We start from the raw sequence: 24,956 nt of genomic DNA, 5'->3' as shown, positions 1-24,956 counted from the left end.
AGTTGCTTCAATAATATTTCAGAATTCTGTATCTTCTGAAAGTTGGGGATAAGCAGATGTAAAACCACACACTATATACAGTAATGATGCACTTTGTTGGTGCATCTCATTTTTACCCTTCTGTATTCTGGGCACAGTTGGGAGATACTTGAAATTTTGCAAGGAACATCCTTGCATTCTTTTGGAGTGTCAAACAGAAAAACCTAAACCCATTTGAGATAATATTCATGTTGTTATATCAGTAGCTTGACTTCCACCAGATATCTTTTGATTGAGTTCAAACAAGCAAAAGGAATGATTTAGCAGCCATGCTTATTTTTTCCCCAAATTCATGAAAACTGAAATCACTTCTTGATTCCATAGAGGGCTGGGAGAACATACAAGTTCTGACTTCTATATTCACCAGATCATTATATTTCCAGATTTTCTCTTGCTTCTGTAAAAGTCCCAGTGAAGGGGGAATGTTAGGCTCCTTTGATGTGAAAAAAGCAATATATCACTTCTCTGAAAGAAGGTTTCGCAGTCTCTCATGTGAAAAAGGATTAACACCTCCAACAATGGTCCTGCAGATCACAGAACTAAGCAGCAATGCTGAGCAGTATTCCTGAAGTGGAAGAACTGTATTTAAGCAAGGAGGATTGAAATGGCAAACAGAAGCTGTTTTAATAGCTAAAGATCCCAGATAAAGGCTTAAACATTTCTTGAAGTATTTGCACTAAAATGCCTCTAAAGACAAGGAAATGACTTCAAATTCATAAATGCTATTTTTAGGAAAACAAAGTTCTGTGGCCCTTAGCATTGAGATAGTGTGTGTTCACTGTAGTGCAGAATAAAGATACATTATTCACAATATCCAGTACCTCTTAAATAGCCTTTTTCTTTCTTCTCTGGTATTATTTAATTAGTGTACACTATTAAAAGCACAGTTCTGACAAACTCAGACACAGGACGGTAGACATATTCCTTTATCAATATATGGTGGCCTGAGGACCACATGAAGTATCTTTCTTAGTCTATTTTTGTCCTGCTTTTCAGCCAGCAGGCTTCCAAAGCATCTTACATAAGCCAATCCAATTAACTGAGGAATCCTATGTATGTCTGCTCAGAAGCATACCCCAGTGAATTCAATGGGACTTATTTCTAGGGAAGTATGTATAGGATTGCAGCCTAAAAGTGCAATAAAACTGCAATTAAAATGCTATTAAAGGCAGAATTCATTCTAGTAGAATGAATTAAAATCGTACATGAAGCTCCAGTGAGGAGATCTTGGACCGCTTTGTAAAAAAAAAAAACCAGCAATGAGTTAATTGGGCAAATATACAGAAGGAAGTTTTGAGGGCCGGGAGGTGGGTGGGCAGGAAGCATTGCTAATAGTTTCTAAGCATAAGTGAATTCATTGTGTATGTTTTTCTATTCTTGTCACTTTTGCCCCACACAAGCGTCTTGTATAACTCCATGCAGTTTTGGAGCTTTTAAGATTCCTTGTGAAAATGGGAGTCAATCCATTAAGCACTAAATAATTTGGAGTAGTAGCAATATATTTTAGACCCGGGAAGCCCACAGGGTGCCTTCCAGATGTTGGCATAGCTGCCAAGTTTTCCCTTTTCTCGCAAGGAAGCCTATTCAGCATAATGGAATTTCCCTTAAAAAAGGGGATAACTTGGCAGCTATGGATGTTGGGCTTCCACTCTCATTAGCCCTGCCCAGGAGTCAGAGTGATGGGAGTTGCAGTGCGACAACTGGGGAGCACCATGTGGATTAGCTCTGCTTGAAGAGAAACGGCCATTGATTCCTTAGTGAAACTCAAGAGTTGGGGGGACAGGTTGTTTTAACCATAACATCTGGTTCCATTTTGTTGGATCTCTTAACCCATCTCATCCCTTGGATCACAGCACTGAAAGCATTACAAAATTGTATTGAATTAAAACGAAGCACAGAATTATCCCCCCTTCCTCCCCTTTCCACTTGAAGCATGTTCATACAAGACTCCCAACTTTCTAACATTTTTTTTAAACCACTGCTTAACTTGCTGTTCTGAGTGTCAAGTAAGCATTTTAACTCAAATAACAAACAGGTAACCTTCTGACCCTTTTCAGTAAATCTCTCCCCCCCCCCCATTTCCCCCTCTCCGCCCTTCTCCCAAATTACGGTAGTTTAGCATTTTATGGCACAGAATAAAAATCTCCCAATTCTTTTTCCAAATAGTATATATCCTAAACACATTTTTCTGAAGCTCTCGAGTCATTCAGCTATGTGTATTTTGTAAAGTTCCTATGGTTATTGTTTTACAATAGCTGCTTCCAGGAGCATTGTAGGGGTTTCAGTTAATCAGCTCTTTGTGTGCTTCAGACTATGCAAATTTATCACACCAGACCATTCAGCAGCTCATGGGAAACCAGTGTACAAGCTGCATTGTCTTCTAGCGCCTCCTCTAATTTAAAATGGTTTTAATAAAGAAGCTAATCAAGTTTGCTTATGTATTATTTATCTGTTAATTTTAATTCTGGCCATCTCTATGTCATAGGAGAAGTACTAAGTGATACGATAGATCCACAAATGATTCAGCAACGGAACAAAACTAAAATTAATTGGTGCTGCTTTGCCCTTGCACATTTCTAGGCAAATTGTGTCTGCTAACTAGAAGACCATGTAGCTTTGGCATTTGCAATAATTTATTTTGCTATAGTGATAAACTGGATCCCCCAAATGCTTCCATTAAATTATGAATTAACAGAGGGGGGTTTTTTTTGGGGGGGGCGGATTTAAATCACATTATCTGGGTCTCTTAATGCCAGGAATAGCATTGAATCAGTTCATTTATTTAAATCATCTCTACCCCACACCTTGAACATGTGGCTCATAGGTGAACTTTGAAAGTATACAGTTAAAAGCATTTTTGCACATTCTGAGATCTCCGCTTGAGCAGTATAGAACAGTAGAAACACAAGCATCATGTTACCTAGAACTATGGTGGAAGATACAACACATAATAAAATTATTATTATTCTTGTTAGTGGCATCCATCCTGTGGGACACCTTTCTATCAGATGTCAAACAGATAAGCAACTACAGTAGAAGATATCTGGAGGCAGCTCTGTATAGGGAAGTTTTTAATGTTTGGGTTTTTTTAGTGTGTTTTTATATTTTGCTGGAAACCGCCCAGAGTGGCTAGGGTAACCCAGATAGATAGATGGCATATAAATAATAACATTGTTGATATTGTTATTATGTGTAATGGAAAACCCTAACTGTACCGGTATCTGAAATAAGTAAGGTTTTAATATTGTGCTAAACATAGACCCAAGGCACTGTTTCTTATATGGCTGGTTCCACTTTTAATCTATCCCAACAATGGGGTTGCCAAATGTCCTCTTTTTCCAGGACATGCCCTCTTTTTCAGAGGTAAAATTTGAGACAAATTGTATTTATTTGCTTTGAATGGCCATCATAACATCCTCTTTTTTGCTCCTTAAAATATGGCAATCCTACCCAACAGAAACCAGCAGCACTGCAGCTGTTGCTTCTGATCCAACTGTGTCATAGTTTGCACTCTGTATACTATGGGGCTTAATCAGACTTTCAGCATGGTAGGATTATTTGCCTTATTTAGAACCTTAAGAGCTTTGTCATTATGAAAAGTATCTTATGCTTATGATTTTACTCCTACTGACGGATTTTTTTGATAGCTGAGCACTATGGGTGGGGTTTTTTTAATTATGAAAGCAACATATTCTGCTATAAACGACATGAATCCTTGGATTTTGTACATGGAGGGAAAATACAAAATTTGTGCAGGGTATATCTGAAAGCTTTAGGATACCTGCCTCAGACTTTGGGCTTGAAAACTGGAACCTACACAGCCCCATTCAAACTGGGCTCTGATATTTACGGGGCCCTTCACATGCACCCTGGCCATATGGAAACTGCTTCTTCGTGAGCTGCAGAATGCCATATCCATGGATCAGGACCCATATGCCCGGCACTCACCATGTGATCAGATCTCTCAATAATAGCTAAGCTATGTGGGAGCCTCAACAGAAGCAGCCAAAGTAAAATTTTAAGGTCTTTTAGAGCAAGATCTGAGACGACTAACTCTGTGACCAGTAATGCCCAAGCAGAAGGCCCAAATACTTTTGCCAAATATATGTGGTGCTTTTGATTTTGTGCTACTCCCCGCTAAAATATTTTGAATGGGGCAAAATTATCAAGTTGTCTGATTGTGTCTGATGCCTTAAAAAAAGATCTATTTGTGCAAAACATCTACACTACCTTGCATGCTCCTTACAAAAAGTTACTTGTAGAACAAGGCAGGTGTATGCCACAGAAAATGGGGCATTCTGGACTATACTTTTTACTATGCAGATAAATGGTATCTGAACCATAATGAACATATGTTGAAACATAAATTGACAATACCTTGCTAGTATCCATTTCTAATAACCTTGAGGTATGAGTGAAAATAATACCAAAATATATTCTTAGTTGGAGAATCCAGTAATATAGCTATTGTGGTGCTAAAAGCATTCAGGATCATTGTAACTACACTGACTGGCAGCAGCTCTCTAGAATTTCAAAAGGGTCATTCTCAGTCCTATCTGAAACTGCCAGGGTTTGATCTAGAGACCTTCTGCATGCAAAGCAGATTCTCTACCACTGGGCTACAGCTCTTCCCTTCTGCACATACTCAACAACTCCACATAATCTGAGCGTGTAAGTCCCCCCCCCTCTCATTCATTTGTAATCTGCCTGGAGGATTTTTATTATCGAGCAGCATCTAAGTGGCATAAATAAATAACATTTTAATTGTGCCCTCAATGACCCAATACCCTTTTTGTGAAATTCAAAAGAAAATTAAAAGGAAAGAAAAAAAGCAAACCCACAACTCCATGTGATTGTATTTGAAACAGTACGGAATGGTTGAATCCCTTACCATAGGAAGAAAGCATCTATCTAGTGTGTCTGTCTGATGTTCATTCATTTGAGGATCTGTGTTTGGGGGTGGATCTAAGCACGTCCAAATCACACAGATGAACTCCCATATGCCTAACTCAGCTTCCAGTCACCCTGTGGCGACAATATGTGAATTGTCCACATTAATCTGATTTGGAACTATAATTTCTCTTCTAGAGGGGCTACGTTAGGGGCTTCCTTGTAAACAATCCACTGGGATTGCCTCTTGGAAATGAATTAAAATTTCGATTTGTGCTCTTGCTCCTCTTCTCGTGCAGGGCTGGGGAACCACAGGCCTGGGGGAGACAAACACAGCCCTCCATGCCTCTCTTGCGACTGTCCCCACCCACCACTGACAAGTGACCCCTGGAGTTTGCCCAAGTCCCCCAAAAGTTCCTACCCCTGTTGTAATGGTTTCGGTAGGGTGTGTGCAGGCGAACCACCTTTTGAGTTGTGTCCTATGCTAAACTTTACACAATGAGATCACTCATCTGTTAAGATGATCAGGAAAGGTTCTTCTTGGGGTGGGGGACTCTCTTCTCCCCCACCTCACATGTGTACTTGTTGTTGCATGGGAGCCACTTCCTTCTTGCACAGTCTCGTACAGGAGGGAGCATGCCCTCTGTGTGGGGGAAGATCCAATAAACTGTCCCAGCCAATATATGTGCATCATGTGGCTTGCCAGCCACATGGGACTGCACCCCAAGCAACTGTCTCTTTGAACCGGAAGTCTCAGATTGGGGTGTGTGTGTGTGTGTGTGTGTGTGTGTGTGTGTGTGTGTGTGTATAGGGGTTTTCTCAGCTGTGGTTCCTTGTCTTGCAGATCTGCTTTGTTTGTTTGCTAAATTCATACCCTGCTTTTCCTTGTAAAATGCCCAAGCTGCCAAACGACAAAATGCAATTAAAATACTGGTTTAAAAAAGGGACCAATGATTATAACAATAAACATAATAAAGAATAACACAGTAAAAACAATGTGACAAGTAAGGGCCTTTTTTTTAAAAAAAAAAATAAGTCAGAAAATGACAGCTAGCTAGAAACGTGTTAAACTTAAAAGACAGTGCGGCATGTATTAGAAGAAGTGAATGCTTATCTTCTAGTTAGGTGGGTTTAAGATGGATTGGATGTATGTGTGCGTATTGTATTTTAGGTTCTTTTACCCATGTTTTTAATGTGGGTTTTTTGGGGGGGGGACAAGTTTGCTTTGAGTTTCACTTTTGGGGGGAGTGGGAAGTGGCTAATAAATACAATTAATAGTAATAACATCCATTATTACTATTATCAACAGCTCCACAGGTGGTAAATAGTTATAATCCCACATAAACCACCTACATTAGAGGATTGGTTATCTTAAGCGTGACGAGTGGTACAAGTTATAAAGATACAGAGTAAGGGAAAGTAGGCAACTTTCTGGTCATTTTATGGACAAGGGTAGCCTCTTTATAATGCAGTTTGGCACCACAAAATGTAAGATAATGTTGAACTGCACACATTGCTCGGGACATTGTACTTTTTTTGTATGTTATATATACTGAGTTGTATCCAATGCTAGTTCTCGGACCAGACCCATTGAAATTAATAGTCATGTCAGATTGTGGTCCATTCATTGCTGTAGTATAACTTCATTTGAATATAATTCATTTCACTCATCGTTTAACTGTATCCTTTGCATTATATCCTTCTCATGTGGTTGTTTCTTATGTCTTCAGTTCTGTATAGTGTTTCCCCCTCCTAAATAAATAAATAATTTTTAAATGCGGTGCAGCAGAGCAAGACAAATTAGCTCAATAGGTCAAACACCTGTTTAAATACTAATTAAAAAAAGGTTTCTATTTGTCACTTGAAAAGAACCTGAAGGTTAAGCAGACCTTGCTCGATAGGGAATTCTGAAGTCTGTGCATACCTAGTGAGAAGGTCTTCTCTCAGGTTCCTGCTAAATGCACATCAGATGGTGCCGGGTGGGACAGAAAAAAATGGGTGAAGTCCTTTCTGAAGGACCTCATCATCCATTGATCTGTGGAAAGTCCACTTCCACTCCAAATTTTAAAATGCTTATGAAGCAAAACAAGGCATTTTTATCAAAGTACATATCTGGTGATCTTCCATAAGCAAGTTCTATATTTTAGTGAGGTCAGGCTATTTGATGAAAAAGTGGTATTTTGAAATTATTGTTAGTTTTGGATTCAGTTATTGTGTTGGATTGTTAATTCTTAAGCATGTTTTTTTTACCGCTGGAGAGTTTTGTAAGCACTGTATGTAACTAAATGGAATGTATCTTCAAATAAGGAGGACAACGTAATCCTATGCACATATATGCAAAAGGAAGTACTGTTTATTTCAGTAGGGTTTACTCCCAAGTAATGTTTGCACAGGACAGCAGCCCCCCCCCCAAAAGGTTTCTTGGAGATGTTGTCCTGCAGTCATCGTTGCCCCTTTAGAAGACTGCTTTGCATTATTCTGTTTTACTCAAAGAAATACTTACTGTGTGGCTCATAGAATGAACCTTAAAGCAAGCAGCATGGCAGATGTGTCAATAGTTTCTGTTTCTTTCTAGAACTTAAGAAGGACAGAAACTTGTTTTAAAATTATTCAGATTATCACAGGTATCTTCCTAGCCATACACTATACCGCAGGTAGCCACGAACATTAAATTTAAGGTAGTATGTAGACTGCCATTATTTTTAAAATAAATAAATAACTCTCTGATTAAAGAATATATATATATATATATATATATATATATATATATATATAGGCTGAAAATAATTTAAAATAACTCCTAGCACTCGCAGAAGAAAAACGTTTTTGCAGATGTACAGTTGTACTTTGTCAGATCTGTACAGACCAATGCTGCTTTAGTTAGTTAGCTAGCTAATTAGTTGTATTTACAAACGAGAGTGCTAAAAGATTTTTCTCGGAATTAAGAACTTTTAACTTATTTTGGAAAGAAGAACTTTCAAAGTTGCCCGATGAGTTGGATGGGGTTCACTCCACTCGCCCCATCTTCCAAATCTGTCTAAATATTTTGTTTTAACGTCTAATCTCATTATGCTCTCTTTGTGTTTAACTTGTATTAAAATCTGTCAGCTATGACTGGTCTCATAAGCACAGTCAGCGGACCAGAATAAGTTAATTATTTACTTGTGTCACTAGTACTCTTCATCTAATGAAATGCACAGCTGTGTTAGATCTGCAGTTGGACGTCTCGATTCCATTGTTATACAAGTCAGCAAAGGGTAGAAGCTGCTATGATGGAGAGGCCTCGGTTCTTTCTGCTGTTCTGCCTTTCTGTGTCGATTTCATGGATCTTTTATCATTCACTTTCACACAAAACAAACAACACAGCGCCTGTCTGCTATGGGAACCGTCTTGGCATATAAAAGGGTTTCCAGCGCCTGAAGTAATTTTAAGTTAGTGCAGATTTAATTTTTGGCTTACAGGTGCCCTTTCCTCCTCATGCAACCAAACACAATTTCCTAGTTTGGAGGAGGGGTAAGGGATGTAAGTTTGGCCAAACCCACAATTTAAGTGGGTGTAAATTTTGCGTTGTAATTCTTTTGCATATTTTTCACACATGAGATAAATTACTAAAATGATATTTGTGTGTATGGTGTTACCAGCAAAATATTGGTTTGGCAGGGATTTTTTATGGAGTAGGAATCAGTAATAATGGTAAAAAATCATGTTGTTGTTTTTATTGAAAAACACAAACTATAGAAATGCTTGATCTGCTTCTTTCATTGCACCGATCCTTCCACATACTGTTAACAGCTATCCCGTGCACCTAGGCCCTGCTCTTATTTTGTTTCATGTGTGTGTGTTTTTTTTTTAATTGGGAAGTGGATGTTGGTGTTTTCTGACCAAGCCCTAGTATCACGAACTCTTCTTGCCCTTCCCCGCAAGTGGCTGGTTGAGTAAACCCTTGTTTAGAGAGTGTGTAAACATTGCTTAACTTTCTCTAGTCCAAAACACTTTTCTCCAGTTATAAAATGTATTGCCTACTTTACTGTACAAATCTACAAACTCTAAAGTATTTTAAAACATTTTACTGTGCTGCTCAACTAGTTTTTTGCCCACCTGTAATAAAGCCACCATACACAGTGAGAAAATTTGGTTTGCATTGACGTGGGAAAGAATAGGTTATGTTTTGTTCTAAATGTTTGTGGTTTGATTGTATGCATCCTTGGTTTTTTTTATAAACACATACATTTTTCAAGTTATTTAGATGCATGTAATCCTATATTGCTAATGTTTCCCCAACCTTCTGCGAGGCAGGGAGGGAAGTTCCTTGCACAAGCAGAAGTCCTTCCCTTTGACAGGTGGACCAAAGTTGTACCCCACTCAATAAATAAAGACAGGGAACATTAGATTCCCCCACCCTCAGTTTCCTCAAAATCTTTGGTTTTAATCAAAGCTTCTGTGTTGGGCCTGAGTTTAGAAGGAATACATATTCTGGGGTCAGTATTTCCAATATAACCCTCTGCAGAATAGCTTGACTCTCACAAAGTACAGAACAGAGTAATCTGGATTGTAGGAAGCCAAGTGGTGGTGTTCATCACTACAAAATGATTTTTTAAAGTCTACATCTTTCATTTATCCTAGTCAGTATTGTTAGCTACATTTCTATGACTGCCTTTAGTAAGCGAGTCTCTGTTTTTGAGTGAGCTATTTTTAATTGGATAGGCTAAAACAACATCTAACTCTTGCCCAGAAGCATTATTTTGGCTCTGCAAAATGAATTGCTTGCTTTTGTCATTTGAAAAACCTGTATACTGTGTTTCAGGGGTTTGCGGCCTGATTATGCCTCAGGAGGACATGCCGTTTTGTGATTCAGGAATCTGTCCTGATATTATCATGAATCCCCACGGCTTCCCATCTCGTATGACGGTTTGTAACATTTTTACAGTACTGGACCTTAAAGCATTATTAAAAAGTGCTACTTACCCATTTGGGGTAAATATCTATTTACTGTTAATAAAAGAAAAATGCAAGTTTTCACACTGTGCATTCTTCACAGGGCAGAAGGTGGAATGGGAAAGTTGTATCTTGACAGGTACCGTAGTGCTCTCCAGTGCTGGCAGGCATTGGTCTGCGTGGGAATAACATGAGGAGGTTGAGGAGAACTGCTTGACCAAGTGTGCCAGCTCAAGGCATTTTGCAGCCTGAGGTGGAGCAACAAATGCCCTCCCCCATTCCCACAGCAGTGGTACCTCGCAAGACGAATGCCTCACGCAACGAAAAACTCGAAAGACAAAAGCGTTTTGCGATGTTTTTGGTGACTTGCAAGACAAAGTTTTCTATGGCTGTGCTTCGCAAGATGAAGTTTTTCGGCGGTTTTTTGTTTTGTTTTTTTGCCACAGGAAACCACGCTTCGCAAGACGAAATTATCGCAAGACGAAGTGACTTGCGGAATGAATTACTTTCGTCTTGCGAGGCACCACTGTATATATACACACATACACACACATATTAGCATAACAACACGCTGACTTTTTAAAATACCCAAATTCAATCTACCTGAAACAACTCACTTGTTCTACCTAACACTGGCCATGATTACAGAATATAGGATCAACTTCAGGTTTCTGTCTGGGGTCTGAAAAGCTGCTTTTAAGTATGCTCATGGGTTTGGGTCCACCCAGTGGGACATATTAATTGACTGATTATTTGAACAGCAGCCTCCCCTTCCACCTCACAGGTTGCTGCTGAAAGTTCTTCCAGTTTGCCGTGCAACAAGAGACACAAGCCCAATATCCCCTTGGATATGCGGGCCTAGTTGCCTGTTTTGTTTGGACTAGTATTTGCCCACAGAATTTTGTTCCTACTCTTTGCACCTTAGACAGATGTAGGGAGAAATCTCTAGAAGACCACAACTTAAAATGCTGACTTTTCTCTGCTTTCTGCTGCATAGGTGGGAAAGCTGATTGAACTTCTGGCTGGAAAAGCTGGTGTCCTGGATGGCAGATTTCACTATGGAACTGCATTTGGCGGGAGTAAAGTGAAGGACGTGTGTGAAGATCTTGTGCGTCACGGGTATAACTACCTGGGGAAGGACTATGTAACATCTGGCATTACTGGGTAAGAACCTCCTGCAGGCGACTGCTATGCTGTGTACATGTTCCTGTTCCTAATAACTAATAGTGCCATGTGTGCATAACGTTAATGTGAATAGCTGCACATAGTTTTTATTATTATTATTTTTTAAAGAACCCTGCCCCTAGAGCATTAAACAAAATTAAGAAGCCAGCTTCTTCTTGCAGTGAGGTTTTTTTTAATCACTTAAAATACAAAAAGTTCTAAGTAGTTTTGGCAGGGGTGCCATGTGCTCTTGGAATATGATTAGCAGCCTTAAACCGAATGCAATAGCAAAATACGGCATTGAAGGCAGGTGCTTGTCCGTTGGGAGTTTTTGTGAGCGGCTTTTGCCAATTGTGGAGTCGGTCTGGCATAGTTGGCTGGTCTGTTAACTTCCTGCTGTGTTGATCAGACTCTCTTCAGAGATGTGGAGTTCAAAGGAATATGAGAAGGTTTAGGAAGCAAGACAAGGCCATATGGCCCAACGCGTCTGTATTTTTAAAATGTATCTTAATCCTACCTTTCTGTTTTCTACCACATCCTCCCCCCCACTCTAACACCAACATAATCTGGGCCACTAACCTGTTCCATCTGTCAATTCTTCCTCTTTCATAAACTATTTCTTTGCTTGTCCTAAATCTGGTTTGCTACTCCAGTTAAGGATAGGGGGAAATACATTTATTTATCTTAATGAACTGCAGGTGTTTTGTATGAATCTCTTAATGGTATATTTCATTTACATTTTAAAATGTGCTGTAAGTCACTTGGAGACCTTTCAGTTACAAGGCTAATAGATGAGGATGATCCTAGCTGAAAAACAATGGCAGTATGACTCCTTTAGGGAAATTATGCAGGGTGGAAAATGTTATCTTTTGCCCCACAATGTGTTTTTTGAAATCCTCTAATTTGTCTACATTTGCTTCAGGTGCCTAAAACTGCTTCCCTTTTCCCACACTATCGTTTTCAGTTCCAATAATTTTCTTGAAGGTCATGTAACAGCAATGGATTGCAATTGTACCTACCCAGAATTCAGGAGCAGCTCCACATGCCAGCTTACAGACTGACTTAAGGCTGACTTAGACTGATTTAAGAGGATGACATGGAAACTCTCCCATGACCTGGAATCTTAATAGCTGGAGGAACTCTCTTGAAGCTATTTAACATTTTAGTTATTCTCAGAGGTATCTACAGAGGTATCATCTTTCCCTGCCCCCATGAACTGCAGATCATTCCACTTCTTCCATAGAAATCAATGAAACACATGCTGCTCCAGTGAGCTGTATGGAAATCGTTCTTTGATCACAGAGCAGTGAGTGAGAGAAAAAGAGGAGGCACTCGCCATACCCAAAATACCCCTTTTGTCCACAGAATCTAGGGCAGAGGAGGAGGCAGGTATACCAACCCCTGTTGGGGCTCTTCCTGCTGCTGATGCTACCAACGCTCCATTGTTCCTGCTTCCTTTCCACCTCCTTTCCTCCCATCTTCTGGCTCTCTCCCTCAAGTACCTGCATCAAAAGTCTTTGCCAGGAATTTCTACTGAAAGCTGGATTGGGTGGGGGGAAGAAGAGAGAGATTGGTTTGGCTGACTTGCTGTGTGTAGTGTGATGCCTGCTTGAAGTCCAGAGCTCCATGGCATTGAGACCCTAAAATAACAAGCTGTTTGTATTTGCAGTGCACCAGCTCTAGGCTTCTTATGCACCATGATCTGTGTTGAATCCTTTAATGTTTTGCAAGATCAAGTGTCTGGCTGAAGCTTCTCAGGTCTTCAAGGGTTGGCTCCTGAAGTTCTGGATATTTCTGAAGGGGATGCAGAGAATGTGGTCAACCAGAAGCCTAGTGGTTGGCGAAAGTCCAGGACTTGGGGGAACTGGGATTTATCCTGCTCACTCTCACAGTCACGAATACCTGTTTCCCCTTCTGTAATCTTGTTTATGTAAACAATGCTTTCTTAGCTTCTCTGAAAGAAACATTCTTCTTCCTTCTCAGGGAGCCATTAGAAGCTTACATCTATTTTGGGCCAGTGTATTACCAGAAACTGAAGCACATGGTTTTGGATAAGATGCATGCAAGAGCTCGAGGGCCCAGAGCTGTCCTTACCAGGTATGGCAGAGACAGGATCACAAGCACAAGTGCACAACACCACAAGGCAGCCTTCAGGTCCGCTCCATTTGTCAACAGCTGTGCCCCTGTAGAATCTTGCACAGACTACAAAGGCTCTCCGCTTCAACTATAGCTTGAAAAGATGTAAATGGGTCATTTTGAAGCCAGGGAGCGACGTGTTGACGTTATTTGATTTGAAAGGGGGGTGGGGATCAGGTTGCTACTTAAAAAGAAAAATACACAATTCACATAGCAAGTGGAGAGAGATTATTATATATCTTTAGGTTAGAAGCGGTAAGTGGTCTTCTAGCTGAATCAAAGCCTCTTCCCATTCTTCTACTTCTCCACACCCAGTCACCCTTTATAAGCTGAATGAATGAGGACCAGGGAGCAATGCCATGCCCCTTTTCTGCTGCCAGCCTCATTCCTTTTGGATCATTTGGGCTAACTGCAGCCTTAAGTTAGACCAGGCACCCCCAAACTGCGGCCTTCCAGATGTTTTGGCCCACAACTCCCATGATCCCTAGCTAGCAGGACCAGTGGGCCGAAGTTTGGGGATGCCTGAGTTAGACCATAAGTATGAGCCTTACATAGACTGGGGATAGCCAGTGTCATGACCTCCAGATGTTGCCGAACTACAACACCCATCTATGACTATTGACAGTGCTGGTTGGGGTTCATGGCAATCCATCAACGTCTGGAGGGTCCCATGTTGGCTAATCCTGCTCTAGACTCCTATAGTAGAGATGGATACGCTTTTGATGCTGAACACTTAGCAGCATTCTGATGTGGTTTATTTTGGGGGCTGGGGGGTGGGATTACCTGTTTCAGTGGGACAACATCCCCCAAAAGTCTCTACCTGTTTGATTGAAAGGCAACCGACGGAAGGCCGCTCCCGTGATGGAGGCTTACGGCTGGGAGAAATGGAACGGGATTGCCTGATAGGCTATGGAGCTAGCATGCTCCTGCTGGAAAGACTTATGATTTCGAGCGACGCATTTGAAGTGGATGTGTGTGGCCAATGTGGACTGTTAGGCTACTCTGGCTGGTAAGCGGACAACTGAATTTTTAATGTTTCAATGTGGTTTACCCAGACGCTTGCATATGTGTGTGGTCCCTGCTTTTACATTAAGTGAAAGCTTTCCCTTGACAAATGAATATAATACAGTGCTTTGCACATGTTGCATTTTGACCTGTGACACAGAGGATACTTGTAATGCCGAACTCGAAGGAAGGTAGCTCTTTACAAGAATTTTTTTAAAAAATACTAATAAGTTATTCTTGGTATTAATGTGATGCCTGTGTTCTTCTTACAAAGCAAACCTCAAAGAGTTTAGTGAAGTTTTTGTAGTGCCCGCAGAGCTTCTGGATTATGTCTTTACAGGACAAAAATCATTTAAAAGGGAATTGGGCTCTCCCTTGTGTTTTTGGCAGAAGATTATCTACTTTTCTGGAAATATTCCAACCATATATATATATAAAGAAAAGCTACCATCTAAACTTAGGCCCTTGGCTGAGTGTAGGAATTGAGACAAAGATGTGATTGCATGTATCACTCATGTTACAAATAGCTGACTTATCACCGTGCTTTCAGAAGAGAGGAGACCAGCTGTGTCAATGTCCTTTTCTCATCTAAGATCCAAATTAGACCACACTGAAAAGGCTGGCAAAAGAACTTAGTGGGACTATACCTTTTGTTCAGTGGCTTGGACTCGTGCAGAGCAAAAGCAGAGGGAAGGGATGTAACAGAGATTGTGAGGGAGACTTTTCTTTCCTCCCTGCAAATTTTGCTTGTAAAATCAAGTTGCCCTCCCTGGCCGTACCTGTGCATGGGTTTTCCTGCTTAACCTAGAAAATTCTTGAAGCTTTTCTTCTTTCCCATGGCACAGATGGAAAAGGACTTATAGACTGTTATTTGCACAGGGCAAGAATCCTATTGGCTTGCACACATAGTCCTAAAAGCTTTATTCAGTTACTGTTCTTTTAATCTTAAAAAAAAGCACACACAACCAACTGTCAATTACAAACACTTGCTAACCACTGGATGAATTGCTGTAGTGTAATGGAACGTCATGAGAATTTTATCAGTTGTGGGGGAAGGCACCTGCAATAGAACGTTGGTAAACACTGCTGCTTCTGTTAAGGATGTGAAAAGTCACTTTCTCTGGGAAGAAACCACTATACAAGGCCCAGAGAAAAGGAGTACAGAGGTAGTGGTACTAAGCTGAAAGATCAAAAGGTAGGTAGAGAGATTAGATTGAAGCTCAGAAGTGACTGAATGGGAGACAGATTACCAAACAGTGTACTCAAAACACTTAAGACCTGATAAATGGAAGCAGACACCTGAAGTATTACTAAGGTAATTGCAAGGGGAAAGGCTATGGGTTGTATCCAGTGCTGTGCAAGCAGACTTCCACTCGAGCAACAGAACTTCTACTTCCCCAGAAATCTGCTCCCCCGACCTCCTGAAGCAGAGTTTTGAGGGTGCATGTGTGTGGGGGGGGGGTGGCTACAGGGTGAAGTCCCATTACATGAGCAGAAGTCTTCCCCCATTTGCACAACAGCAACTTTGGCCAGAACCCAACTACCTTTTCCTTTAGGCAGAAAACACGTCAAACGATTGGTGGGCTTAAAGGACTGTATGCCACCACGCCCAGTTCCAACTCTGACAACCAGCTTTTCATGCCAAGACAAATTATACATATAAACCATCATCATGTGGCTTTCAGGCACTGGGCATCTGCAAGCGCAGAAAGGGTTGGGGTTTGTTTTTTCTTGCAGCAAAGCAGAGAAGATTCTGCATCCTCAATACGCATGCAGATACTTTGCCAGGTGTGGTATAGCAGCAAAAGGAAGAAACAAGAAGTAGAGGTTTTTAGAGGTCAGAGGAAAGTAATTGAAAACTATAAAAAATATGCATGCAGCCATGGAAGGGTGTAGGAACTTTGCTTCTTGAACATTTGAATTTGCAATCTTAAGACTACTTTTAATACTTTCATAAGGATTATAAACTAGATCTTTTTTAAAAAAAATTGAGGTTCACATGATTGTGTCCGTGGTTGGGTTGCATTTATTTAAAAAAAAGCTAAATATGCAGAAAATTACAGTCCATAGCTATGACCACTTACTACAGGAAAAGATTACAGTTTTAAGGGAAATACGGTATGAAGAATGGCATTTGCAATTTCACAAAACTTGTTCAAATGTTGTGATTTGCCCTATATAAACTCTGGAAAGGCATGCAATTCTGGTCTTCTAATGTATTTACTGGGTGGGGGAGCATAACCTGTAATTGGGTTTCTTATCCAGTTATTAGGTGATGATGTGTTCTGTCTGTCAATAGTGGGAGCCAAGCAGCCCTGTAATGAGCAACACAATAGAAACTAGGCAATTACAGCAGCTCCAGACCTCTGAAATGGTCTTGGGCAGCTTTAGTGAGGAATTGGTATACAGTATAAACAAGCTTATTGCACAACATGACTCTAAAAACTACATGGAAGACTGAAAAGGAAGGTGGCTATTTGAGTTGGACATATTGCCAAGAACCGTCAACCTGATAGCATTTCTAGTGCAACTTAACAATGGACAATTTTGTTGGTGCTAGGACTGGGCTCCTTCAAAGAGGGGGACAGCAGAGTAAAAACAATGCTATTCAGAATGTTTTTACTTTATGCAATCATCAACTACGCCAGCGTTTCTCAACCACTGTTCCGCGGCACACTAGTGTGCCGCAAGACGCTGGCTGGTGTGCCGCGACGTGCGGCAACGAGAAGGGCGATTTGCATTGTCATGTGCCTGGCGGCCGCCAATATACAACACTGACCCACTGGAAAGCAATATTTCTCCTCCTCTTTCCCAAAGTTCAGTGCAAACGAGCCTGGCGGCCACCAGTACACAACACTGACCCACCGGAAAGCAATATTTCTCCTCCTCTTTCCCAAAGCTCAGTGCAGACGAGCCTGGCGGCCGCCAATACACAACATGTACCCACCGGAAAGCAATATTTGGCAAGTGTTTCTTACAGTCATAATTATAATATAGGGCGGCACAGAGTTAAATTTTTTAACTTTTTTAATGGTGGTGTGCCTCGTGATTTTTTTCACGGAACAAGTGTGCCGTGGCCCAAAAAAGGTTGAGAAACACTGAACTACGCATTGCCTTAGTCCAGAATTTCAAGCACTCAGCAAGGAAGTTAACACCAGCCTTCCCCAACCTGGTGCTCCCAGACATTTTGGACGCAGTTCCCATAATCTTTGACCACTGGTCATGGTGGCAGGGGCTAATGGGAGTTGCAGTCTCAATCATCCAGAGCCCCCCCCCCAGGTTGTGGGAGTCTGCCTTGCCTTAAGCTGGAGTTTCTAAATGCTTATTTTGGAAAGCCATGCTGAGAGGGTTGGAATTGGTGATTATATGAATGCAGCTGCCAAGGCAGAAAATCCAGTAGAATGATGATGTGTTGAGCTAAGCAGATTTTTTATTTCACAGATCTGGAAGTATTTGGCTTTCTGGGAAGCCTTCAGCACATCCTCTTTCTCTACATACCCTTTTGTAGGCGCGCCTAAGGGAAATAAGCCTTCATTCTTCACCTGTTGTCTTCCCTATGTGGAATTATAGATTACAAGCCCCTTGGGGCAGAAACCTGTCTCATCATTTGTAAAGCATCATGCACATAGATGGTGCTATATAATTCACAGTGAAGTAGGAAAGGGAATTGGATAAACAGTGTGGGCCCAAAGAGTGCACACGACCTCTTGGCCTTTATTTCCAGTTGGTCGAAAGTGTATTCTTCTTGACTCTTCCATCTTCACATGAAGAAGCCCTGCAGTGGGAGGCAGGGCACATAGAGAGGCAATCTTGGAGCCTGCTGTACCACTAGCAAACTTCTAGGAACATAGGAAGTTGTCTGATACCAGGTCAGACCATTGGTCCATCTAGCTCAGCATTGCCCACACTGACTGGCAGCAGCTCTTCAGAGTCTGTCCCAGCCCTGCTTGGTCTTGCTGGGGATTGAATCTGGGCCATCTCCATGCAAGTCAAATGCTCTACCGCTGAGTGCGGCCCTTGCCCAAAGCAGTTAGGTCTGTGCATTATCCAGAAATGCAACCAAACTGGAGGATTTAAGTATACAAGAGATGGTTGCGGTTGATAATTTTTATTATTTATATTTGTCTTAGAATCATAGAATTGTAGAGTTGGAAGGTACCTTGAGGGTCATCTAGTCTGACCCCCTGCAATGCAGGAATCTTTTGCCCAACATGGGTCTCGAACCCATGACCTTAAGATTTAGAGTCTCATGCTCCCAACTGGGCTACTACCCATTGAGCAAACAAGATCTGTGGTCTCATATCCTGAAGGAACACTTTCTAGGATTAGTCTTCAGGTTGCCATTTTCTCTTCCCAACATGCTGTGTAACCTGTTTTGGGTAGGCTCCAGGATGCTGCCTCTGGGCATTTCAAAGGCAAGATAATGCCCAACTCAATGGTGTCCTTAGCTGCATCCCCAGCTACATATATGATCAGCCCAGAGATCCAGGAAAACTGATATCCCTGGGAGCTCTTTGGAAATTTACTAGCCCCCTTGCTCTTCTACCTGTGGTGGGGGAAACAGAACTCAGGCACACATGCCTCCCCCCTCTATAGCCTCTGCATCGATGTGTTGCCAAATGACTTGTGGGAGGAATATTTTACTCTCACTACACAGGTTGGGGAGTAAGATCCAAACAGCCCAAACCCTCTTCTTCTTCTTTTTAATCATCCCTAAAAATATATGTGCTTGGTCGTAATGAAACCATGAGCAACTGAATTAGTGGGCTCCCTTTTTGCTTTTGGACAGGCATACTCGGGAAAACCTGTTAATTGTGGTGTGTGGCTAAACGTATTGTTGTCTTTCCTCTCAGCTCCAGCAAGTACAGGTCTGGCCATTCATTCAGCACACAAATTAGATTGAGGGGGCACCTCATTCTTCACCCCTAAATTGGAATACCACAATTAACATTTCTGTGCCTGTGACTGAGGGTTTCCTTGGCAATACAGGGCTGCAACAGAGGCTCGTACTGCAGTTAGGGGAGCACACCAGTTTACATTAAGCATTTACAGCAGGTGGGCCAGTAGTGGAAATAGGGTGGGAGGGGAAGGGAACTCATACAGAATGACCCTTCTTTGTAGACCGGAATTAGCTCATTCATTATAAGACAACGCTGACCTATTTCATACTTAAAATGTAATTTGCAAAGAGGTATAAAATAATTTCTCAAAAGCGGTACTTTCAAAGCCACCAGTTCAGTTGCCAAAGTGATACTATAATCCAGTTCCAAAATTGCAACACACAAGTTCAGCATCAGCACCAGGTGTCATCGGGCAGCTGCTCGGGGTCCAGCACCCTGACAGGGAAGGACTGTCCTGCCCCCCCCTTTTCTGGTGCTCAGATGAGGGAAGGGGAAGAGCAGAGTCACTGTTTAAATTTCCTACTATGTCCCTGAATGCTTCTATCATAGCAGTTCTCCCTGGGATTGTGGGAAAATTAAATAGAACTGCTGTTGAAGTGGGGGGAAGAGTTGGGATCTTGGTTAGGTAAGATGCTATTCTGTTCCTTGGCTGCAAAGACAGCCAGTCTGCCCTCTGTAGGGAAAGTAATGTAGTTTCCTTCTTCAGTTGTTCATCTACCATAGGAACAATTTGCCTGGCTTTATTTTACATTAGGTTCAGCTCCGTAGTGCCAGTACACAAGAGTTTAGCTCAGGGGTAGCCAACATGTTGCCCTCCATGGTTTTGTTGGACTACAACTCCCATCATCCCTGACCATTCGCCTTGGTAGCAGGAGCTGATGGGAGCTATAGTCCAGCCACACCTGAACATTGGCTAACTCTGCCTTAGGTGACCACAACTGTATGACTTTGGGCAGAGTAGTAATTCTTCATAAATAGCAATAATTTGGGACAGCTACCCGAAGCTAAACATTTAAATAGTAGTTTCTACCTCATTTCTGAGCACAATTTGAAGTGTTGCTGTTGACTTTTTAAAGCCCTGTGTAGCTTGGGATCCTCTGTACCTGGAGGAACACCTGTTCCCATATAAACCTGCTTGTGTTTTGAGGTCATCAGCAGACTCTCTCCTTCACGTGCTTCACCATCATAGGTGAAGCAGGTAGCAACCAGGGACAAAGCCATTTTGGCAGGGATACAAATACTCTCCCCTCTCTCCAAATTTAACATTTTGTAAATTAACCAATATAAAGGCTGATTGAATTTTATTTTTTTCTGTATTTATTTTATTGCAATTAATTCTTAACCAACTTGGCAGAAATTTAGCCAAAAGTTGGTGAGAAAACACAACAAAGAAATTGCTATATCTCTTTGTCTCTTTTATGTAAATATACAATGACCTTGGTGTTTCTTTCCTATCTTTCAGGTGCCATTACTGCAAGTCTTCCTGCCATGTGTCTTCCCTGCGCATACCATATGCCTGTAAACTGTTATTCCAAGAACTCCAGTCTATGAACATTATACCCAGATTAAAATTGGCCAAGTATAATGAGTGAAAGTGTTGAGGAGTGAAGGGACAAAATGGCAAGCGGAAATATAATTGGAAAGAGCTTAAGTGGCTTCAGAAGTGCTAAAACCGAATTGGCCCCTAATTCCTTACTGTTTTTCTCTTCTCTCTTTGACTGCGGGACAATGCTGAGGAAGAACAGTTGGAAGCTGTTAGCGCAAAGACTCAGGCGGTGTTTATCTGTGGCACTAAGCTAGGTGCCCCCTTCCACCAAGGCACTGGGACTATGCAAACTCAGCTTCCACTTCAAATGGATGGAGCCTGCAGATCAGCCATGCTTAGTGGATTGCTTCCTTTGTCAACATGGTATTTAAATATGTGCATAAACCTAGAGTGGGAACACAGTATTGAAATGAATAGGATTTCAAGGAACAGTTTTGCAGAGTTTTAACTGGTGCACAGTTTGGGGTTAATGTAACTGTTTTTGCACAATGTTTGGGGTTTTTTTAATGAATAAAAAATTTCAGTTACATTTTTCAGGTCTTGAGCTTTTGTGGTGTAGCAATACTGAGATCCTGTTAAGAGTGTCAGCCGTAGGTTCAAATCAGAGGGGGAATAGTTTTACAGAGCTCTCCCAATATGGTGCTTTAAGGAGGATATGTTGAAATAACTTATCATATCACCTTGTTCTTGTCTGTTTTGTGATCTTATTATAGCTACTTGCTTGGAAATGCTGGACATTGAGGCCCTTCTGTGGCATGTTCCCACACATTCATACCTATCATTGGGTGTCTGTGACAGCTGCCTCCCAGCACCCTGGGTCCTGTGCTTCCAGGGGAAAGAAGATCTGGCCACAGCAGAGTGCGCACCCATATCTTGCACCCTCCCTTTCCCCTTTTAATAACTTGCTGGGGAAAATTCTCTCTGCTAGGCTTCCCTTTCTCCTTCACCCTAAACTCTTGCCTTGGGTCTCCCTGAAGTCTCTCAAAGTAGCACAGTTTATGGTTTCCACACATGAGGTTGTTTACCCAAAGCTGAGACCACACAGGTTTATGAAACAAGTCAACAGTATACTAAGATGGAAAAAAATACAGAGTTTCAAGGAAAAGTGCAAATTCCCCAATGGAGTAAAATAACAAAATAAAGTAGATTAAAGCACCAGCCACTTTCCCTGAGCATAAACCATCCCTCACTTTACCAGACTCTCTTTTCTTCCAAGCTTTCAGAACATTTTCTTCTTATGCTAGACCCACCTCCAGCCTGGCTCCCTTTTCTATATCCTTTCTCTACATGCTCCCTGCCAATCGCATGCTCTGCCCCTTGAGCTGCAGGCTTCAGGAAATTAGTGGCTTTTAATTTCCCCCACTCTCCGACCAGAGATCTCCCATTTCTCACATACACAATGAGCCCCAAAGCAGATCAGGATTCACACGTTAACTCTAAACTCCTCAAATCAAGAAAGAGATGTAGCAGACAACAAAGATGCCAATTCCCATATGATTTGCATCAGTCCATAATACAAGGCCCATTCAAATAGTCCAGTAAATTCCCATTCCTTCACAGTGCCAATTGAGCAGAACACCAGCTTGAAGTTCCCCACACATTTATCATTATTCCCTTGTTATTGGCCCCATGCTTCTGAAAATGCTACTTTTCCAGAGACATCTGCATGATGTATGTTGTATTCATAATTAACCATGGAGAGCGAAGCAAATTTCTTACAGTTTTCCTGTCCACACAAACTTAACTTTAAAGGTCCTTGGACCCATTTGCCTATAATTTGGCAGGCTTTATCCAGTTTATAGGGGCCACTATGCCTGCAGATTGCACATACATCTGTCAGGGGGGGGCAGGGGGGAGAGTTGCAGCTATTTTTGATTCCCCATAATAGTGGGGGGGGGGATGCAGCAGATTCAGGCCCTGAGCCTCCAAAGTGTTTCATACCAGAAGCAAGCTGCTTTCCAAAGTGCTGAACTGTGATCTGAACCTAGTCATGTAGCTACTGCATACCCTGACTTTCTGTGCTAGTGACATTAGGAAATACAGTAAGGTCCTGGAAAACAAGTGTGGGTAAGAAGCTGAAGCTGAGGACATTCTAAGATAGCATTTTCAGAAATGTTATCTGTTCTGTCCACTTTGTTGTTGTTTAGTTGTGTCCGACTCTTCGTGACCCCATGGGCCAGAGCACGCCAGGAGTTTGGTCAGACTCATGTTGGTAGCTTCGAGAACACTGTCCAACCATCTCATCCCCTGTTGTCCCCTTCTCTTTGTGCCCTCAATCTTTCTCAGCATCAGGGTCTTTTCCAATGAGTCTTCTCTTCTCATGAGGGGGCCAAAGTATTGGAGCCCCAGCTTCAGGATCTGTCCTTCCAGTGAGCACTCAAGGCTGCTTTCGTTCAGAATGGATAGGTTTGATCTTCTTGCAGAGCCTGCAAAATCAGGTAGAGCGGTGTATATTAACTAGATAGGTGGTGTCAGGATGAAGAGTTCAGATCCGTAAGGCACTGGGGAGCATTTTGGGACCAGCTGGTTCTCTACAAAAGAGATGCGCTCCGGTGAAACTAGACTGTTGGTACTTAACTTCACAAAAGTCATTTGAAATGTTTTATATTTTTGTAAACCACTTCAAGAAGTGACTTTTTTATTTTAACAATGAAGCAGTATGTAAATTTTGGTAAATAAATAAATAAATGTGAAAGAAGAATAGAACCAGAGTCAGAAAAGATCTTAAAGACCATCCAGTCTAACTGTTTATTGATTCAAGAAAACCAGTACTACGGTATTGCTAATAGGTGGCTGTCCAGCCTCTGCATTATAACCTCTAACCAAGGAGAGCCTATCACTTTCTGCAACAATTTGTTCTATTGTTGAGCAGTTTATACCATCAATAAGTCCCCCCCTAATGTTTAGTCTAAATCCTTTCTCTTTGTAATTTGAACCCACTGAGTAAGGGGCTACCCACTCTGGAGCAAAAGAAAACAAACTTGCTCCATTATCTATGTGGCACCCCTTCCAAGTATTTGAAGACAGCTATGCTATCGCCTCTTAATCATCTCTACTCCAAGCTAAATACACCCAAATCCTTCAACCTATTCTCATAAGAGCTAGACTTCAGAACCCTCCTCATTTGTCGACGTCGCACTCCAGGCACAGAGATAAACCAGAGGAAGAGGTCCCTTAATAACACAAACATAATAACCAAGTTATGGACCAATAAATAAAGTGAATGGTGAATTAATAAAATGTATATACAATAAAGGATTCAACCTAATATAAAAGAATGTAATGCAAATACATATAAATCCAAAACACACAACTAATTCTCAACAAGGTACAACAGCCAGTATAAATTAGTAAAGTTAATATCCGTATATGAAACAAATTCCATGCATCAGTAGAGTTGAAATACAAATTTCATGCAGTAGTACAGTTAATATTGATGAAAACTCCAGAATGTATTTTTGTTTCAGTACTTCCTCAGAAACTACTGTAATAAATGGCAGCCAAGCTTGACTCTTCCCAAGATATCACTGAATACATAGCAATGGTTTTTTTTAAAAAATTAATTAACAAAAACCAGGAAGCTACTGTCCAGACACCTTCCAGTTTGTTGATGTCTTCCTTAAACTCTGGCATCCAGATCTGAACTCCAGCTGAGGTCAAGCCAAAGCAGAACAAAGAAGTGCTATTACAACTGGAAAGCTGGACACTATTGATGATGCGAACCAAAATTGCATTAACCTTTTAAGCTGCCACATCACACTGCTGGCTCACGTTTCATTTGTGGTCTACTAAGAATGTGTTTTGGGATGCGGGTGGCACTGTGGGTTAAACCACTGAGCCTAGGACTTGCCGATCAGAAGGTCAGTGGTTCAAATCCCTGCGACGGGGTGAGCTCCCGTTGCTCGGTCCCAGCTCCTGCCAACCTAGCAGTTCGAAAACATGTCAAAGTGCAAGTAGATAAATAGGTACCGCTCCAAGCAGGAAGGTAAACAGCGTTTCCGTGTGCTGCTCTGGTTCGCCAGAAGCGGCTTAGTCATGCTGACCACATGATCCGGAAGCTGTACGCCAGCTCCCTCGGCCAGTAAAGCGAGATGAGCGCCGCAACCCCAGAGTTGTCCGTGACTGGACCTAACGGTCAGGGGTCCCTTTACCTTTTACCTTTTTAAGAAAGTGTTTTGAAACTGTCAGGAGCTGGAGAGCATCTGTTGCAGCTAAATTCATCCCCAGCCACTCTTGAGTGGCTTAGAGCACATATAAAAAACAAAACATCAAACATTAAAAGACAGAATATCCTACACAAACAAACCAATAAATCAATAGAAATCAATAATAATAAACAG

The 24,956-nt window shown here is 41.5% G+C and overlaps 1 protein-coding gene across 1 annotated transcript in view; it reads left to right on the top strand.

Moving 5' to 3' along the window:
• Window positions 1-21,145, top strand: part of POLR3B (RNA polymerase III subunit B) — a 64,774-nt gene extending 43,629 nt beyond the window's left edge. The window contains exons 24-28 of the mRNA XM_060279890.2: window positions 9,734-9,837; window positions 10,862-11,028; window positions 13,012-13,125; window positions 14,000-14,173; window positions 20,533-21,145. Of these exons, the coding sequence (XP_060135873.1) occupies window positions 9,734-9,837; window positions 10,862-11,028; window positions 13,012-13,125; window positions 14,000-14,173; window positions 20,533-20,662 (689 nt within the window). The 3' untranslated portion in view covers window positions 20,663-21,145. The remainder of the gene's footprint in view (window positions 1-9,733; window positions 9,838-10,861; window positions 11,029-13,011; window positions 13,126-13,999; window positions 14,174-20,532) is intronic.
• The last annotated feature ends 3,811 nt before the right edge of the window (window positions 21,146-24,956 follow it).

Source organism: Zootoca vivipara, chromosome 9 (assembly GCF_965207765.1).
Source record: "Zootoca vivipara chromosome 9, rZooViv2.hap1.1, whole genome shotgun sequence".
Classification (NCBI taxonomy): Eukaryota; Metazoa; Chordata; class Lepidosauria; order Squamata; family Lacertidae; genus Zootoca; species Zootoca vivipara.
This window is presented reverse-complemented; position numbering and strand designations above follow the sequence as displayed.